General features: G+C 42.7%; 1 protein-coding gene across 1 annotated transcript in view; it reads right to left on the bottom strand.

The window, feature by feature from the left end:
- AKAP10 (A-kinase anchoring protein 10) overlaps positions 1–11,788 on the bottom strand; it is a 41,763-nt gene extending 29,975 nt beyond the window's left edge. Inside the window, exons 1-3 of the mRNA XM_055407390.2 lie at positions 11,556–11,788; positions 3,493–3,540; positions 1,694–1,876 (exon numbers count right to left, since the gene is read on the bottom strand). Coding sequence (XP_055263365.2) covers positions 1,694–1,876; positions 3,493–3,540; positions 11,556–11,643 — 319 coding nt within the window. The 5' untranslated portion in view covers positions 11,644–11,788. The remainder of the gene's footprint in view (positions 1–1,693; positions 1,877–3,492; positions 3,541–11,555) is intronic.
- Positions 11,789–13,242: the final 1,454 nt, after the last annotated feature.

The raw sequence follows: 13,242 nt of genomic DNA, 5'->3' as shown, positions 1-13,242 counted from the left end.
TAAAGTTTATTTAAATTATTAGAAGGGTCTATGTTACTCGATTAATCCTCGCATCTCTTTTCATGGCAATTCAAATCATGTAAATTCTTAAGGGAAAAAAATCTTACGATACCAGTTCCAAAGGAAAAAAAGATCAATAAAAATATTTTAGTTCAAAAATAAAAGTTCAATCTCATTAAAAATCTCAGAAAAGCAAATTAATATATACCATTTTTGCCTATCAAACTGAAAGATGGGTTTAAAAAAAACAACAAGAACTAACAAGGGCATAGCAAAACAGATGATGAAAAATGTAAAATGACAAAACCTTTTTGGAGGATTCAGTAACAGACAGCAAAGCCTTAGCCATCAGGGTAACTTTCAATCCAGTAACTCTATTTCTAGGACCTTATCCTGAGGAAAAATTGTGCGTATAGCTAGAAAGATGTTATGAACTCTTAGCCTCATTTATAACAGAATAGTTAGATCTAGAATTTTATCTTGAAAAATAAAACCAAACTTAATAAAACAAAGTTTATTTCACATTTAACTAAATTTAGGTTACGACTATAAACACAAGCTAATTATTAGAAGAAAGAAAAAACTAAGAAAATATTAACTTTCACAGCACGACACAGAGAGATTCATTTTTATAAAATTAACTGAGGGCCTCATCTGCTTTTCAAAAGGGCTTTTCTTCACCCTTTGTTGTTTCTTCTGAAGCACTTCACGTACCACCCCTGCTGACTGTCCTGACTTCAGTGTTAACTAGTCCATTGTTGTTAACATCTCTTTAATGAACTTCAGGAAATCTCGAGCCTCTGTAAGACTTAATTTTAAGTATCCTTTACCTAGTCTTGGAGAAGGAAATAGCAACCCACTCCAGTATTCTTGCCTGGAGAATTCCATGGACAGAGAAGCCTGGTGGGCTGCAGTCCGTGGGGTCACAAAGAGTTGGACATGACTGAGCAACTAACATATAACATACCCAGTCTCCCCTATGGTATCAAAATCACACTAAGACACTGACACAAGCCATCCATCTTATCCAGACTTCCCCAGTTTCACCAGTACTCACTGTATGCGCATTTAGTTTTCTGTGTTTCTATCATGTGAGTAGACTTATAAACATCAAGACAGAGAACAGCTCCAGTGACACAAGGATCCCTCGTGAGGCCTTTTATACCCAGCTGCCATCCCTAACCATTAGCCAACACTCATCTACCTGTTCTTCATGTCTATCATTTTGTCATTTCAAGAACTGCCTTGAATATATTGCCTCTCAATATATATTGTCTCTCAATATAATTCCCTTGAGATTCATCCAAGCTGCTATGTGTAAATAGGAGTGGTTATTTCTCTGCATCTACATTAACATTCCAATTATCAAGCTTTAAATACTTGCTCATGTGTTGGGAGAACATAAACTCATTATTTTAATTCGCACTGCACTGAGTACTAGTGCAGTGAGGCATCCTTTTCACACACTCAGTGGAAGATGTATTTCTTCTTCTGGAAACGGCCCATTATTCTACTGGGCATGCTTTTTACATTTACAGAAAGACAATATGGAGCCATCCATTACACTAGCTGTTAGTCCAGTTTAAACATTTTATTTTCAAAGCCCCAGCCGATGACAGGTCAGTATCCTCTGACTTCACACTTTATACTCAAATCCCTCCTCCTAGAAGTTAACAAAAACTGAGTCACTCACCCAGGTCCCCAAAGTGAGCGGCCTCCATGTGGCTGGGCTGTTTCTTAAGTGTTGCAGTCCTGCTACTTGAAAAGGAGTCCATGTTGGCAGAAATGGCATTGATTGCAACGTGACTTGGTCCCGCAGCCTCCAGCAAGGCATGATTTTTAGTGCTTTTTTGTGGGGAATGTACGGATATTGAAGCTATAATTTTTCAAAAAATTGTTAAAAATTAAACACAATTTGATAGTCTAAAACTGTCTCCTAAAAGGGCTTTAAGGAACTTTAAAAATTAGATTTTGTAACACTTCTCGAGTAAGCACATATACTCAACAAAAAATTCTTACGGAAAAGGTCAATTAACCAAGCAGCAGAAAATTGGAAAGAAATTCCCTATTACTTATATATAACTCTCAAAATACTGTGCCAAAAGTAGAACTTAGAAGAGAGATCTTTCTTTGAGAAATTTCTCTTTGAGAATCTCTAGTAAAGAAAGTACCAAAGGCAGCAAACATCCCGAAATATGGACCTTTTTCAATTTTTTAATCCTAGCTTGCTGGTAAGTGAGAAATTAAATTCCAAAATAAAATTTTAGATTATCAAAAAAATTAGAACAACACTCTTCAGTATTGTTTATTTTATTTTTTAACTGAATAACATTCTGTTTATTTTACTTTTTAACTGAGTAACAAAATAAGTATGCTTATTTTATTTTTTAACTGAGTAACAAAATTTCACAATCTAATAAAAACTGATCAAAGTTCAAGCTGCTTAAAGATAAAGCACACTTAAAAATTCACAAAATATATTTTCTTTTGTAGCCTAGAGAAATATTAATATCCTGTTGACTTCAGGATAAAGAGGAACTCATCAAATTCACATGGTCAAAGTAACTCTACGAATTCATTGCTATACCTGAATTAAAATTCCACTCATCCCCCTTATTCTACACAAACATCAAAAGACTCTCATGAAAGGTCTTTAAGAGGTTTTGGTTTATTGCACTGAACCAACATGGAATCCACCTGACTTTAAATTATCAGAAACAAGCAGAGAATAAGGCTTTGAGGTACCCTACTTATTCCTTAATCTTACAAATCTCTTAAGTTATAATCAGTGTCCCTCTCACAAATTGCACATGTGGAGTTAATACTCAATTCTAGCCACACAACATGCAAACATTTAAAAGAAAAATCTAAAGAATGGCAATCTACAGTATCTGTGTAAATAAATTACATCTATGAAAATTATATACCATGGACGTGGAAGTAATTTTCATTACAATTTTCCCATTCCAAAATTTTTGTACATTGACATAATGAAATCAGTCAAAAGTACAGCTGAGATTACAGTCTAAAAAAAAGCAGGCTCTTACCTACAAATAAGGACAATACATTGATTCCAATAAAGAACTCTGAATAAATTTTAAGTTATGGCCATTCGTTCAAAGTAATAAAGTGAAAACAATAAGCATCCAGATCCCAGATAAACCTCAGAAAACCAGGCTTTATAAGTCAGTGGTCAGACTGCTCAGTAAATAGTATTTTCTGCTTTTAGTTTTTTAAATAAAGTCAATCAATTGCTTTTAGGGAATCACTGAAATGTGTGATTAGCAAGGAGGACACTGGTTCCCTGGAATCACCAGGACAGCCAATGAATGCTCAGTAAAAGCCTAGCATATGCTGGGTGTTGAAAGATACATCAATTAACAGAGAAATAAGTCACAATCATGAGTAATTATAAAAGAAGGCAGAGACAATCAATAAGAAGGGAGAACGCAACAGGATTAAAGAGCTCATAACTGAGAAGCGCTGACTCACCTTTGACTGACTTGACATCTGGGGTCTTCTCCTGCTCTTTGCTTTTCACTGGAAGAGAGGAGGGCAGCATGATCAACTTCTTCAGCCAAATACCCCCTCCACTAAAACTCAGGCCAGCTCTATTCCAACAGGTGAATGTGTTCAAAGTTCTACACAAAAGGGCAAGCCACCCTGGAGCAGGGCAGGGCAGCTGTCAGGGGAAGTTTCTCTTAGAAGCGACCTCTGAATGGCACTTGATCAAGAAGGCTGAGTGCTTAAGGAGAGATGAGGTCAGGACACCTAGGTTCAAATTTGGGCTCTCCCATGTGATCCTGGACCAGTTACTTTAATTCTCAGGGTCTCAATTTCCTTGATTTATAAAACCTGGTCATTCTTATGAGCTAGTAAAGAGTCATTTCAATAGGCAGGATTTCAACCTTGGTCTGTGGGACCAGAGAAATCACTCTTCTACCCTTGGTTAAAAGCCTGCAGAATGACTGTGTGATTAAGATAACGTGTGTAAATGAATGTCTCAGAGGCACCTCCACCCCATACACCAGAACTCAACACGTACATTCCCAGCGACATCTCTCAGTACCGATCCCCGTGCTGGGGTGACTGGTGTTTGCAGCCGCCTCAGCTGCATCTGCCAACTGACTCCATCTCCCTCTTGAAACGTGAATTTGGCATGGCTTCCATGAAACCCCACTCCTCGTTTTCCAGGGGCTCCTTCTCAGCTTATCCCTGGTCGACGTCTCCTCCGCCAGCTGGGAGTTTCTCAGGGACAAGATTGGTCCCCCTTCTCTCCACTCCATGTACACTCCTTGCTGATCTCAGCTATTCTTCAGGCTTTCAATACCACAGACAAGCCATAACTCCCAAAGTACTCTCTCTAGTCTGAGCACTTTCTGATCTCAAATTCATAGTTAACTACCTTTCTGCCATCTTCCATAATTCCACTGCCTAAATGGGACGTGCCATCTTTCCCCAAATCTGCTCCTAAATCAATCTTTTTCTCCTCTCATAAATGATTCCACTGCCCACTAGCTTCTCAGGCCAAAACTCTGGGAGTCATCTTCCACACTGTCTCTCGATCACCTCCAAACCACCTTCTAAGAACAACTGGTTCCACCAACAAGTACCTCAGAGGTATATTTTATTGTATGCAAACTTTAAATTTTAATGTAGTCAAACTTACATTATGTGGGTTGAATTTTCCTAAGTCTTATTTCTTACCCCTATATTTTATTCTATATGATTTCAAACTTTGCTTTTTCAAACTGTGGGCTCCAACTCACCTGGCATTTATTTCTGTATTATCAGGGATAGCAAACCTCAGCCCAAGGGCCAAGTCCAGCCCACCACCAGTTTTTCATAGTGTTTTTGTATAGCCTATGGCTACAAGGGTAGAGGAGAGTGAGGCAGACCAAAAAGCCTTCAAAGCCTGAAATATTTACTATCTGTTTTTTTACAGAAAAAGTTTGCTGACCTCCTGATATACATAATGAGGAAGTCTTAATTTTTCTTTTCTTTTTTTTGGGGTCAGTGGGATAATAAACACAATTTACTGATTAGTCCAATCTTTCCCAAATGAATAGGAACTCTTTACATACTACGTTCCCATACATATGTGGGTCTGTTTCTGGGCCTACTGCTGTAATTACTAACTATGTAATAGGCTCTGGCAGAGCCAAGCCCTCTATCATATTCTTTTCTCAAAACTATCTTACATATTAATTGTAGGACCAACTTGTCCTGATCCCTCATGGTAATTTCTTTCTAAACATTAAGCATTGACTCGATCAATTTGGGAGAGAGTTCACATCTTTCTGGTACTGAGTCTTTCTATTCATGAACATAGTATACCTCTACTTATTTGGGTCTCCTTTTAGGTCCACTTATATTTTGTAAACTCCATAGAGATTTCGGTCTTTTATTTTTACTGGCTACAGGGATACAACTGAGTTTCAAATACTTATTCTAATGATACATGTGTAAACTTTCTCTGTATACAATCATATTATCTATGAATAATGACTCTTGTTCCCTTTCCCTCACAAAACTTTTCCATTTTTTTCATGTGTGTGTTATTGTGAAGACTATGTTAGTTTTCATTTTGTTTGTATAACCCTGATCTATATTCTTATCCTTTTAACTTTCCTATGCTCTTTTTAACATTTAAACAGTATAGATTAGGAAACCAATCTGAAGATAACCGTCTCTTTATTGTTCAGGTTACCCATTTCTGTTTATTGTGATTATGGTTCTTTATTTCCAAAAAAGAATGTTCTTAAAACTCAATTACAACTACATACCTGTTGACTTCTCCTAGTAATTCTGTTTATTTTACTTTACGTATTTTGAATCTAATTTTAGGTGCAAACCAGTTCAGAATTTTATCTTCCTAGTATTCTACTCATTTTACCATACTTTACAGACTCTCTTTTTTAGCCCTAATAGTATTTTATGCTTTAAAGTATTTCAACTACTTCACAAGCTTTCTTCTCTTTGAATCCATTTATTTTCAATTTCTCTATGTCTTTATGTTTTTGTTGTGTTTCTGGTAAATAGCTGGATTTTCGATTATGATCCAACCCAAGTCATTACTTTTTAGTCCACCTTTCAATGGACTTTTACTAGATTTTTAGCCATCGAGAGTTTATTTACATTTATTGTCATTTATTTCTACCACCTTATTTTGCACTACTGACTCTTCCTGTATTTTTTTAAATTATTATGAAACATTTAAAACAGAGGCAAGACAGGTTTAGCAGATCTTAACATTACACCATATTTGCTTCAGAAAATTTTTTAAGGTAAATAAAACATTGCAGGTACAACTAAAGTCCCTTTGTGACCTCATTCCCTTTCTCCCTAGAGAAACAATTTCAGAAAGTCAATGTTTATGGTTTCCATTGGGGGCAGGAGGAGACGGGGACAACAGAGAATGAGATGGCTGGAAGGCATCACCGACTCGATGGACGTGAGTTTGAGTGAACTCCGGGAGTTGGTGATGGACAGGGAGGCCTGGCGTGCTGTGATTCATGGGGTCGCAAAGAGTCGGACACAAATGAGCGACTGAACTGAACTGAACTGAAGCAACTTATAGCATTGTTTGAAGGTTTTAAACAAGTGGTTGTACCAATTGCCATTTCCAGCAGCAGACAAACAAGCTTCAGTTCAGTTCAGTCTTTTATTTTAAAAATAACAACAAAAAACACCCCTTACCCTAAAGGCCCCTTTCAGTTATTGGCCTTGTTTTTCCCTCTTAACTGCAAATTTTCTTGGTTATTCTTTTTACTTTCCCCATTTCACATTCCTCCCTCACCCCATTCCACTGACACTACATTTATAAAAGTCATCAATTACTTCCATGTTATCAAAATGAATAGCTATTTCTATTTACCTCAACCTTGTAAGTGTCATTAAATACAATACTCCCTACTTTTTGAAATACTATCTTCTCTTAGCTTTCAAGACACTCCACTTCTGTATCACTTGGCATTTTCTTTTCGAGTCTCCTTTGCCAACGGCTCATGTTCCTCAACTTAACTTCTAAAAGCTCAATTAACTCCAGTGCTCTCTCCTGGTCTGGCAGGATATGCTACGTCCACTGAATTCATTCTCCCCTTCTTAGCAAGAGGGCTGTAGCCTGGCACACAGCTGGCTAGCTTCTCTCCATTTCCCAAAGCCCTTAAGTTAGCTGGGACCACATGACTAGGTTCTCAGCAATTAAATGTGAACAGGAGCAGTATGTGCCATTTCTGGCCAAAGCTTCTCTTTTCCCTTATCATGGGTCAGTAAGTTGACAGAAGAGCCTATGAGCTGGCTTTATAACATGCAATATACCTTAAGAGAAAGAGGAATAAGACAATAGTAGTAAAATGATCCCTGAATGATCATGAAGGAAAGCCACCTGATGACCAGGGAACTGTACTGTTACACAAGAGAGAAATAAAGGCCTATCTTGTTTAAGCCATTGTACTCTGTGTCTCTCTGTCATGGAAGCTTAGCCTTTCATAAACTGTATGTCTTCCCTAGATGATCTCACCCAGTCCTATGTCTTTAATTATTATTTATGCAAAATAGTGCTCGCTTTGGCAGCACATATACTAATATTTATGCAAAATAGTTTTAAATTCAGATAGAGAACTCAAGTTCTGAACTCTTTCCAGAACTACAAACTAGAACATCCAACTGCCTCCTTGATAGATCCACATGGACTCACAACAACCAAAGGAGAACTCTGGATTCTTCCTACCCCAAGCTCTGAGTTTTCCACAGCTTTCCCAGTTTTCCTTCACTCCAGTCACTTACTCAAGCCATGCTTTCTCTATCTCCAAGACAATCCCATTGCCCTCTACTCCCAGTAAACTGAAGCCTTCTCTCCGTCCTTGAACAAAGCCAGCTCATTCCTACTTCAGGACATTGGTACTACCAGTTCCCTCCAGCAAGAATACAGTTCCTTTCACCTTTGCAAAGCTGGCTCTTTCCTCATTGAGACTTCAGTTTAAACACCATCTTCCCAGACAAGTCTTCCCTCTCTATCCAAATACAAACTGCCATCTGGTAAGCTGCTCCTATATCATTGTTTAAATTCCCTGCACAGCATTTATTACCTTCTGGAATTTTTCTTATTTTCATTCACTTACCCAACAGATATTTACTAAATTCCTAACTATATCCCAAGCACTGATACAGACTTGAGGGTACGGCCATGAACAAAAGTAAGCTTCCTTCCTAATAAAACACACGAGTCAGCAGATGGTGATAAACATTACAGAAAAAAAAAAAAAAGCAGGGCCACAGGAAGGGAGTGCAGGGGCTGGGGGTTGCAATCTTCAGCAGGCTGGTCGAGAACCCTTCACTAAGATGTCAATTAATCAAAACCCTGCAGGAGAAGGGGGAAGAAAATAGGCTTGCATCTGGAGGAAGAGGTTTCCAGTCAGAGGGAACAAGTGCAAAGGCCCTGAGGTGGGAATGTATTTGACAAGGTGGCCAACATACATGGATGAGTGCAGGAGAAAGCGAGCAGATGAACACAGAGGAGAAACAGGACCTAGATTATGTAAGGCCATGTACAGGAAACCACTGAGGACATCTGAACAGAGGTGTGGTATAACGCGGTTTGAAAACACACCAGGGGGATCAAAAATGGAGGAAGGGAAACGAAATTGAAGCCTAAAGCAAAATAACGCTGTTTCCTTGATCTTCATAAAACCGCCTTCCTCTTGACATTTAAGCTGAGATCTGAATGACATCCCTTCAGAGGACTTCATAAATCACCCAAACTAAATAGAGATGCCAGGGTATTCACGGTCAGGGATGGTGAGAAGTGACTGGATTTGGGCTATATTCTGGGGTCGACCTAAAAGATTTGCTGATGGAATAGATAAAGAGTAGGAGAGAAAGAGGTTGAAGAAAGTACTAGTTTTAGCCTGAGCAATTAAAAGGCCAGAAATGCAATTCATCAAGATACTGAAAAACAGGGACTTCCTGGGTAGTCCAGGGGTTTAGAATCTGCCTTCCAGTGCTAGGGACACAGGTTTGATCCCTGGTCGGTGATCCAAGATCCCACATGCCACAGGGCTACTAAGCCCGGGTGTCACAACTACTGAGCTGTGTGCTCTAGAGTTCCCAGGACACAACAAGGGATCCCGAGTTGCTGCAACTAAGATCCAATGCAGCCAAATAAATAAACTTTTAAAAGGAAAAAAAAAAAGATACTGAAAAACAGATGAAGGGAGGCTAAATCTAAAGTGAAATTTTAGATACAGTAAGTTGTTTATCAGTCAACCTCTTAGACATCTATTGTTGTTTGTTGTTGTTTAGTCGCTCGGTCATGTCTGACTCTTTGCAACCCCAAGGACCGTAGCCCACCAGGCTCCCCTGTGCATGAGATTCCCCAGGCAAGAATACTGTAGTAGGTTGCCATTTCCTCCTCCAGCGGATCTTCCTGACCCAGGGATTGAATCCATATCTCCTGCACTGCAGGCGGATTCTTTACTGCTGAGCCACCTGGGAAGCCCAGACATCTATTGTGTAGAGGTAAAAAGTGGACCAACAGTTGGATATGGAGTCTGGATTCAGAGAAGAGAATCCAAGCTGGAGACGTAAATCTGGGAGTCATCAGCAGATAGGTGGTATTTAAAAATGGTATTTAGAAACTGGATGGGAGCCCTAAATAGGACCATCTCCAGTTTCTATTCTTGCTACATCCAGTCTCCAAAAAGCATCTAGAATGATCTTTTCAAAGCAAAATGAGATCAAATCACTCCTCTTTAAAATTTTAAAATATTGTCTCTCCACTTGGAATAACACCTTGCCGTGACCTACAAAGCTCTGAATCATCTGATCCTTGTGTACCTCTGTGAACTGCAGTCACAGTGGGCTTCTTTTCTCTCTTGAAGGACACCAAACTCTTGCCACCCAGCCTTTGAACACTATTCCCTGTGCCTGGAATGCTCTTCCCTCTATACATTACCTCTTGCTGTTCCTTCAGCTTTAAGTTTCAAGGTCATCTGCTGAGGCCTTTGACTAACATCAAATCGAAATATGTCTCTTTTCTCAACTTCTCTCTTTCATAACTCTTTACTCAATTTGTAAACAGAGAGAGAGAGATTTATTGTCTACCCCAGCAGACAACAAGCTCCTTGGAAATATGGATTTTGTCTTGTGCAATGCTCAATACTGAGGGCCTAGCACAGTGCCTGGCAAAGAGCAGACATTCAAAAGTATTTGCTGAATAAATAGACAATAGGCTATATGCAACCTGCAATTTGCCTCATTATACTATTTACATAAAACACTCCTTACCCTAAAAAAAAAAACCATTTCAACACTGTCAAACAAATTAGAGCTATCAACAATACCAAAGTACCTAACCAACACAGCTTCCTTGTACCATTTTAACACTTTCATTCATTCAGAGCGGTTTTCATTCATTCATCATGGTTTCATTCACTGATCACATGGCATCAGGTACTAACACTCCGTGTGTACTTAAAAGGAATTCTTTAGAGTTGAATGGGGTCTTTAGGAATCATCCAATTCTCAGATGAGAGGAAAGTGGGTCAACATTTTTCTGCCCCAGATGACAGTGTTAGTAGCAGAGCTGTCACATAAACCCAAGTCTGATTTAGTTCAGTGCTTTCCCCAAACCTGTATTTGTCTGGGAAATTTTCCCTGAAGCAACAAGAATCGATACAAGAATCACTATCATCCCAAAAGACCCACACTCGTCCAACCTGGATACGTACCCGTAACGAAATGCCAATAACCTTCAGTTCAGTTCAGTCGCTCAGTCGTGTCCGACTCTTTGCGACCCCATGAGTCACAGCACGCCAGGCCTCCCTGTCCATCACCAACTCCCGGAGTTCACTCAAACTCATGTCCATCGAGTCGGTGATGCCATCCAGCCATCTCATTCTCTGTCGTCCCCTTCTCTTCCTGCCCCCAATCCCTCCCAGCATCAGAGTCTTTTCCAATAACCTTACCCAGACTCAAACGGAAGTTGCCTGTACTCAAAAAACTGGGCAGCTACTACTACTGAAAACCAGAAATATCAATATAAGCAGTTTGTCTATAAAGTTAGGATTCCAGTAGCAAGTAAACTTGCTAAGTCATCAAAAGAAGGACTCTTCTTCATTAGGGAACTTCTAGCCGTAAGTTAAGTAATGTCATTTTAGAAACAGCAGAACCCCCCTCCCCCCATAAAGGGGAAACTGGAAAAGAGCACTCATTGAAGAAAACAATTTTGTCACGTGTTGCTTTTAGACACAAACCCCTCGATATTCTGAAAAGTCCGAGACTTCCGTATTACTGAAGAAATATCCATTTTCTGGTATAAACGCACCACCCCCACCCCACCCCCCGCGAAAAGCTGTGTCTGCAGAAGGCATGCCCCAAGCGGGTCCCGGCACACACTTCGGGACCGGCCAGCGTTCGCCCGCTAGGAGGCCCAGCTCCTTCCCACAAGCCAGCCGGCCCGGCGCGCAAGCCATCCGACCGCGCGGAAGCCAAGGTCTCGCTGCCTGAGGCCCCGCCGCCCCAAGCCCCAAGCCCGGCCCCGCGCCCCTCGCTACCTTTCCGCCGGAAGAAGGACATGGCGGGGCCCGGGTCGGGGCGGAGGGCGCGGGGGGACTGCCGCGGGGAGGGCCCGGCTCCCCTCATTCAGCAATCGGCCCGGACTTCCGGGTCCGCAGCGGCCGCCGCGCTAGCCCGAAAGGAGACTCGTCTTCCGGGTATGGGCCCCGCCGCCTCCTCCAGACGCGCGGGCAGCTCCTGCCGCCATGTTACCAAGCCGCCCGCCCGGAGTTCCGGTCCTTCGCCGCGCGGGGCTTCACGGGAGGCCGCGCGCCGGCCCCGCCCCCCGCCACGCCTCCTCACCTCCTCCCGCGGCGGGGCCCGCGCCCGCGCCGCCCACGGGACGCGCGCGCTGCCTGCACCTGGCCTTGGACCCTGCGGCTCTCCTGTTCCTGGGCAGTGCGAGGGTGGCCCCTGGCGAAACCCTGATCCGGCCGAGTGTGGCCCGCACCCCGCGCTCCCAGGGATCGGACCCAGTCGTGGATCTCGGGACGCGGACTGGGTCCCAGGATGCGGACTCTAGGCACCACCTGTCCCCGCGACTTCGGCCGTGGAGGAGGTGCGTTGGGCTTATTACAAGACGCGATCGCTGAGAACGCTCAGCTCTGAAAGAACAGCAACATAAAAACCTCGCCAGTATTTACCGGGCGGACTCCAAGGGTCATCCTTCCAGCCTTCTTCAAATGCCGTTTTCCTAGGAACCTCTGACCTTCCTCGACCCTAGAAGCAGAGACGAACCTCCCACCCGTGGGGCCTCTCCCACAGGACTGAGAATCCCTGTAGCCTCGCTCGTGTGCGGTGGAGGAGCCTGGAAAAAAGTAGCAAATCAATAAATGGGTTTTTCAGTCAGTGAAGTCCATCAAGTGATGGACAGAGCAACGGAGGTCCAGAGAGAAGAGGCAACTGGTCCAAGGTTATTCAGAGTGTCGGTGTTGAGACTATAACCAGAACCCGGGTTCTCCGTTCCGTTCCCTCGCTCAGTCGTGTCCGACTCTATGCGACCCTGTGGACTGTAGCCTACCAAGCTTCTCCGTCCATGGGATTCTCCAGGCAAGAATACTGGAGCGGGTTACCGTTTCCTTCTCCAGGGGATCTTCCCGACGCAGGGATCGAACCCGGGTCTCCCTCATTGGAGGCAGACGCTTTAACCTCTGAGCCACCAGGGAAGCCCCTACTCACGATATAATCAGAGCAGGTTAATAGATTTGTTTGGGTTTCGTCCCTGGATGGGGAAAATCCCCTGGAGGAGGGCATGGCAAACCTCTCCAGTATTCTTGCCTGGAGAATCCCATGGACAGAGAAGCTAGGTGGGCTACAGTCCCTGGGGTCGCAGAGTCGGACACGACTGAGCGACCAAACCACAGGGGTATGTGCTGTAGCGACAGCCGATATGTATGGAAAGGTTACAGTGCGCAGATGCCAAACCCTCCGAACACATGACGACCCTTGGGAAGAATTGGTGGGAGAACCAGGCGCAGAGAGGTAACCTGCCCAAGGTCACGGCCTAACCAGAGGCGAAGTGTGTGGGATCTCAGACCTAGAGAGTTGGCTCCAGAGCCAAGGTCAAGCCTCTTCCTGGTAAGGACAGTGTCCGGGCGGGAGCAAGAGGCTGCCGCGTCTCCGGGCGTCCGAGTGTGTCCTCCCTGACCTGAGCAGGTGCTAGAAATGGACCTCTGTCTGACCGCG

Source organism: Moschus berezovskii, chromosome 20, assembly GCF_049115385.1.
Source record: "Moschus berezovskii isolate FMDL1 chromosome 20, NW_MosBer_1.0, whole genome shotgun sequence".
NCBI classification, from domain to species: Eukaryota; Metazoa; Chordata; class Mammalia; order Artiodactyla; family Moschidae; genus Moschus; species Moschus berezovskii.
Note: the sequence above shows the minus strand (reverse complement) of the source record. Positions and strands in the feature narration are given on the sequence as shown.